Source organism: Vigna umbellata, chromosome 5 (assembly GCF_029865625.1).
Source record: "Vigna umbellata cultivar VRB3 chromosome 5, Vumbellata_1.0, whole genome shotgun sequence".
Classification (NCBI taxonomy): domain Eukaryota; kingdom Viridiplantae; phylum Streptophyta; class Magnoliopsida; order Fabales; family Fabaceae; genus Vigna; species Vigna umbellata.
The window spans coordinates 25,137,769-25,144,857 of record NC_142169.1 but is presented as its reverse complement, the minus strand read 5'-3'; the positions used below and the strand labels follow the sequence as shown (position 1 = coordinate 25,144,857).

Sequence of the window (7,089 nt, the reverse complement as noted above, 5' to 3'; positions counted from 1 at the left end):
GACGTGTATTAAATGGATAAGATGTGTTAAGACGTCAAACACTATTATTTATCTTTCATTTTTAGTTTGTAAATCTCAAACAACATATTTATATTAAAGATTCAAATATAAAATCCAAATCTCACATTAAATAAAAATAAAAAAAATAAAAAATTAAATAAAAACTTATTAATTTATTATCTTAAGATTTGTGTTAAATATTAATGTCTTATATAATTAAACTCAAATTTTATTAATGTTATATCTCTTCAATAAATCATCTCTTTTGATAGACCTCACAACTTCAACCATTAACTTCAAATTGATGTTAGTAACAATAAGTCTGCTAACAATCTTCCTTTCTCTGATTGTCATCTCTTTCCCTTTTGTCAGACACCCTGTTATAAAAAATTAAAAACCCTACCTAAAATTTAACTCCGAAAGAGACAAATTGCAGTGGAAAAAATGGAGGCGGCGGCAAGAAACCAACAAGCAAATTCAGCTCCGGTGGGCTATTTCGCTCCATGCACAGTATTTCTAGTGTAGAAAATTATTCTTGAATAAGTCTAATGAAGTAAATAAAAGCCGAAAGTGGTCCACTGCTACACAAATCTCTTCAAACTCATTCTATATCCAACTTCCAACTTCAAAACAAAAGATGTAACGTCCCTTCTGCAATTTCAATGCAAAGTACTTACCCGTGATACCATGCCAGCACTGCAAATAGTTACGTGTCACTCAATTATCTTTTCCGCTCAAAATTAAATTCATATTTAAAATCACGTACAACAATTTTATCAAGTATTACAAAATTGTTTTTACTTACTAATAATATATATTCGTTAACCTATATCGATGTATTTTTTAAATATATTTTAAGAAAATTATATATATAAGTTACCAAAATATTCGTTCTAAAAGAATGGATATGTGGTTTGACCTTATTGCCAAAAACTAAATGAAAGTTTTGCCGTACAATCAATTGTTTCCTAAATTAATAACTCGTCATTTTCAATATTTACTTTATAATCCTTGGAATTAAAATTCCACAATGACAGCATCTTTTTAATTCAATTTTTTTAAGCTGAGTTAAATCATATTTAAAAAATCTTAAATACTTAACATCTTTCAAATCTGCTTCAACTTGATATTTTAAACCATAGTTGGGTAGTAATATACAAGATATTTTAAGTAAGCTCATCATGATTGTTCGCATTAAAAAACTAAACTCGTTATAATTACGATATAAAAAAAGTATTCAATTGAGGGTCACCAGGATCAACAACCTGTAGACCAAACCAATTTGAAGAAAAAGACAAATTGATTCAAATCATTGTTTGACTACAAATCCGGTCAATATGGTTTAGGTTTTGAAATTTTTAAAATATCAGTGGGTCATGAGCAATGTTGATTTAATAGTGCAAGTTATACATATGCTTCACCAGAAGTTAAGCATCAATTCCTATGTTGTTTTTCTTTTATTATTTCAACTATAAATCTAATCCATTAAAGCGAAAACCAAAAAGAAAAATCTAATGAACTAAAAATACAATTCAGATGAAAATCAATATCTTCCAACCAAGACGTTGTAGCATTGTATTTGTGAAGAAGGTGAAAAGAGAAAAAGGTACAGAACTAAGAGCTAACTCGTGAGCTTGAAGGACTACTTAGCAGCCTATAGCTACCACCATCGTAGTCAACAAAGCATGCGCACAGGATTTCACATAGTGTTAATTCGCATAACAAATGCAGGGTTTTCACTGTTAATCTCAAAGTCAATAACAGAAAACATATATTTCATTATTGTCTGCTTTTGTTGAACCTCGACAAACAAATTTGCTTCCCAATAACCCTAACGAATCTTAATCTGTGCTCTGTATTGGTCGTTCCATGATCTTCCACTTTCAGTCACTGAAATTCTTGAGATTATGTATTCAATCTTCTTTTATATATATACAGACACACATATACATACAATTAGTCAAATAGGAGTACATATCGATAATCATAGTGTAAAGAAGAGAAAATGACATAAAGTCTCTAACGTAAGTACTATCCCGACATAAGTGACATGCTCATCTGCCTCATCTTCTCTCCACCGTCACTGTTTCATTTTCAACGGTCTGCCAATAAAACAAGTACTGAAAAGATAAAAGAAATATTATTTATATGACAATATTTATTATAAAATTAATAAGAAAATAAAAGTGAAGCAGAAGAAAGCTTACATGTTGTATCTATATTAAAAAGAAGATTATGGTAGGTATCATTTAATTATATATATAATTAAGATTGGATAATATTCATGATGGAGCTCCAAGTTAATTAATTCCATGGTAATGCAACTAATTATCAAGAAAATGGAAATCGGAATGTTGAGAGAGAGGGAGGAGTAACTCAGAGATGAAAGGGTGTGGAGATAAAGATAGGACATAGGCAGCATAACAACAAAAAACTTAAACAGTAATTTTATTGCATTTGCATCGCATGTGACATCTTGGCTGTTGAATACTGACAAAGAGGGCCAGGCCACCAACACATTCATGCACGCACACAGACCACACACTTTGTCGCTACTTTTCCAATGTATCATCCACGTAACATTACCAGCACACTAAACTTCATCAAATAAAACTACATAATTCTCGTTAACATCTTCAACAAAAGAACCCTTCATTCATTCTACTTCTTCGTCAAGTGTCAGAAACAGGATTTATATTCAATTACGTATGCAACCAAATTTAACTATCAAAACGCCAAATATATTAATATTCAGGAAAATGAAAACTGGAACTAAAGCACGGTGAGTTGATTTGAATTGAGAGAACACAATGAAAACTAAAGTCCCGAACTCTAAAAGAAGGTTGAAAAAAAAATGTAAGGTGTTAAAACCAGAACAGATTGACGATTGAAGAGTCAAGGGTGAGGGTTATTATGGCAATGTGTGTTGCCTATTTTACCCTCGTGACATGGAATTATTATATTGTTTGTGTCAACAATTCCCCCACGTCTCGGGGGCAGTGGTTGTCTCAAGGAAACCGAAGCCTTGTTGGGGCTTGAGAAGCCCGTGGTGGTGATGCTGACGGAGCGGTTGGTGGTACTCTACACCCCCTGCGAACGTCAGCATATCCTTCACGTTCGTGCTAACGTCAACCGCGGTGCCGTCAACTCCGCCGTTAGCTTCTGGCGTGAGTCCGAGGAAGTCCCTAGTGAGACGGTCACTCTTGAGGCTACGACCGGGGAATCCTCTCATGTAGCTATCCGGCACCACCAGAGGGTCGAGTTGGCTCGCTGTTCCGAGCTGAGTCATGTGACCCATTGCGCTCCGAGGCCCAACAGCAGCAGGGCCTGGGCCCGTCATGGCAGCGGCTCCAACGGATGCAGCCTTTTGAAGCAACGCAGTGGCTGACATGTATGCTGACGTGGTAGCGCTGGAGGCTTGTGAGGACACGTGGAGGTTCCCGAAGGGTGAGGTTATCATGCCCTTGTTGGGATGTGGCTGCTCTTGGTGTTGAAGAAGTGAAGAGAGAGTGGGGTTGTGGAAAGTTTGAGATTCTGGCTTGATTTGGAGGGAAGTGGCAATGTTGCTAGGGTTAGGGTTTTCTTGAGACGAGTCCCATTGGTTGAAGCTGGTCATATGGTGGTTTTGGAAGTTCTGTTGTTGAGTTTGGAAAAGAAAGAGGGATTGGAATGGGTTTGTCGTGGTGGTGGCTGCTACGGCTAATTGATTTGCTGATAGTCTTGCACTTTCTTCCGCCAATGCATCACAGAATGCCCTATGAGTTATGAAGCTGTCCTTCCTGCGGTTTCACATCATAAAACATGAAATTATGTATTATGTTCACAACCCAATAACAAGATCAGAGTATTTTATTAATTTAGAGTGAGCTAAAGTTGCCATCTAACATAAAGCATTAGAAAAATACAGGAACCGGTGAGTGGAAGGCGTGCAGAACTATTGCATTGTTTTGGATTTTATTTGAAAGTGAGGAATGTGAATGTGAATGGTAGTGTCTATTTTAAGTTATAGCATTAACAAGGCTTTCTGAAAGAGATACATTAACAAGTCAAAAAATGCTGGGAAGATTTTATTTTAGGAGATCTATTACTACCTCTTTGGAGTATGGAATACTGTGTCCCGTTTGCAAAAAAGTTGTGGGATATCATGCATGGGAGAGCGAGTCCACAGGGAATGAAGTGTCAAAGGCTTTGGACCAAATGAGATACTATGTCCTCATTTGGTCAAAATTAAAGTAGGAGAGAGAAATGACTATATACTGACTTACACACGCTTATGCTTTTTGGTGCATGAAGAAAAAAAATACATAGACAAAGTATAATTTATAAGTATATATTGGCTCCTAGTGTTGATGGTTATTGCTTGTCGGGGGTGCTTATATTGTTTTGATGTTTTAGAGCCTTTTTGAAGACAAGTTTTCATGCAATGCATGACAGAAAAATATGGAATTGAAGTCGATCCCGATTCCCGGGTGTATATTACTCACTGATGAAGCAAGGATAAAGAAAGCAACTTGGCATATCTGATAATTTTGCAGTTTTATCAGATTTCACAATGATGAAAATTGAGAGAAACAATGCACAGCCTTCTCAATAAAACAATATTAAGAGAAGGAGGAAGTCAGAAATCATCACCAATTGTGTCTTTCATATTGGTTTTTTAGTAGACAAAAATAAAACTCCACCATCATTTTCTGAGTATGCAGCCACACTTGCACACGCGCAAATGTACATAAAGAGGGAAAGAGAGATTACACATTCTAGAAGGCAATTGAGCACTATCTGACACACTGAAAATTTTGTATAGTCTAAAGAACTAAACTTTTCCATGGAGATAATAATGCAGAAATAGTAATATATCATCATTATCTTGCCCTTCATGTATGGGCATGCATCACATGTTTTTTTTTTTTGAAAAATAATTAAAGATTCAAGATTGCTGTTGAGTCACAGACTATACAGTAGATAAAACAGAAGATACGTGAATTGTGCTTTTTTTGGTCATTGCGGCATATTCATTTGGCAGTTTTAGGATTCAGAGATAAGTAAGGTTTAATCTCTCTTGAAACGGAAGCATGTTGTCCCACTTCCATGCTACCTGTGAATGCCATTCTTATATTCCATGGTGAGTGCTTACCCTTAGCGTGTAAAACCAAAGTACCACTAGAAAATAAAAATATTAAAGATATGCCTTCTGATATATTATGAAACATGTTTTTCTTTTAAATCTGTGATTGAATGGAAACGGAAACCAAACCCATGAAAATTTAAGAAGTCAAAGAAGGAAGGGGTAGACTGGATCGGTTTCGATTTAAGTAAAACATGAATACCAAAGCATGATCGTGTTAAACTGTCAGCGAAATAGAGTATCTGTGATTAATAGCATGATAATTATTACCTGGAGAAAAGGGTTCCACAGTCACATCTATATTCTCTAGTACCACAGGTTTTTGAGTGAGCTTTCCAATCTGACTGAACCGCATATATCTTTGAGCACTTTTCACATTTCCACTTCTTCTCACCATGCTTTCTGCAGTAGTGTTTCTTGATTCCTGTAAGATCCCCCAGGGCCCTGGAGGGGTTGTGGTGAACGCATGAAGGTTCAGGGCAAACGTAAGCTTTCTTTTTTACCTCTTTACTGCTCCTTTGCTTAAGCTTCCAGGGGAGGTTATGGCCCCTCCTGTGAAGCTGCAGGTTCTGATCTCTCTGGAAACCCTTGTGACAGATCTCGCAAACAAACCTATTGGTAGCCAAAAGGGTCTTCGGAGATAAGGCTATCACTTCAGCATCTGGGTCTGAAACATAAGCACCATAATCAATTAGTATTAATTTAAACTGATCAACTGAAACAAATTTATGCTAATTATTTACGAAGTCTTGACAGATCACTAACCCAAACAATTTTAAAAATTGACAAAAAATTCAAACTCAACTTCTTATGAAATGAGTCTTTGTCTTTGCTCACCACAGCAAGCTCGTTGGTAGATATGCATGTTAGAGGCGTCAAAGAACTGGACAATTAATTATGAATTGATGACGAAGTGTACCTGGATTTCCAGGGAGGCTTCTCTTTTTCTTGATCTTTTGAGGTTGTTGTTGAGGAGAAATGTTAGAAAGGGCGTGAGTGAGTCCTCCCAGGTCCTGAAGTTTTGTACCAGAAGAAACACTGGCATCCTCGGACAAAGAAGTTGAATTGGAAATAGCCGTGGGGAACATAGTGCCTTTGAAGAAAACCTCCAACAGGGTGGGAGTGAAAAAGAAGAAAAGCGAGATACGATGTTATATTGTCTTGTCTTGGTTTATTTGTTTGTTTTCGAAATCCTAGCTATTTGCTATATTGGTTCGAGAAGGAGCGACTTTTGCACCTCGGAACAGACCGAGAAGATGGTAAGGTAGCTGAGGTACAAGTGCAAAAATTGTTAAACTTATTGAGGAGGGAGCATGGTAGTGAGGTGGCAGAGAGATGTAGAAAGAGAAAGGAATATAAAATTGATTCTCTTTGTGGTAAAAAGAAAGGTAAATTAATCTCGTGAAGAGAGGTTAGATGATGATGATGGTGGTGGTGGTGGTATGGGGGTGGTGGGTTATTTTCCAAGTCGCTGTCTATCTAAGCCATGGATTGCTTGTCTGAGCAACTCTGCACAACTATTTCAGACACATCTCTCTTTTCTCTCTCTTTGTAAGTGTGGAATTGATCAAGAGAATCCAGCATGCAATCAAAAGCAGAAGATATTTAATTTCCTAATACAATCTCAATTCCCAATTAGGACTTGGCATCTTTCTTCTTTTCTTTTGAAGAAAAAAGAGACTCTTTGGGGAGAGAAGATGAAGAGAGAAATACAGGTTGCATTATGTGTCTGGATATTGTAAATAATAGAGAGGAGAAGAAAGGGTGATGATGACAGTGGCAGACTATGTAGGGAGGTGACAAAATGCAAAACACTTCCAAAATCATTTTTATTTTATTTTTTATTTATATAAAATTGACGAAAGGGTGGAAAGTGTGGAGAGAGAGAGATAGAGTTAGAGCTCGATGATAGAGTGGCACTGCGGCAGCGCAAATACTGGAAAGTATCTTCACCAATCTCATTT

At 36.5% G+C, this 7,089-nt stretch overlaps 1 protein-coding gene across 1 annotated transcript; it reads right to left on the bottom strand.

The window, feature by feature from the left end:
- Window positions 1-2,418: 2,418 nt before the first annotated feature.
- LOC124823912 (protein indeterminate-domain 12-like) lies at window positions 2,419-6,866 on the bottom strand. The gene is made up of 3 exons (XM_047296238.2): window positions 6,045-6,866; window positions 5,396-5,792; window positions 2,419-3,779 (listed from the first exon to the last, which is right to left on the bottom strand). The coding sequence occupies exons 1-3, from the start codon at window positions 6,211-6,213 to the stop codon at window positions 2,972-2,974; spliced, it is 1,374 nt and encodes a 457-aa protein (XP_047152194.1). The 5' UTR covers window positions 6,214-6,866; the 3' UTR covers window positions 2,419-2,971.
- Between the last annotated feature and the right edge of the window lie 223 nt (window positions 6,867-7,089).

Bases quoted from the DNA above. Each gene is read 5' to 3' on its own strand.
- LOC124823912 (XM_047296238.2), bottom strand. From the start codon at position 6,213: ATGTTCCCCACGGCTATTTCCAATTCAACTTCTTTGTCCGAGGATGCC. The intron at 5,793-6,044 runs GTACACTTCGTC...CTTATGTTTCAG, and splicing joins AAGCCTCCCTGGAAATCCAG to ACCCAGATGCTGAAGTGATA. The intron at 3,780-5,395 runs GTAATAATTATC...GTGAAACCGCAG, and splicing joins TGTGGAACCCTTTTCTCCAG to GAAGGACAGCTTCATAACTC.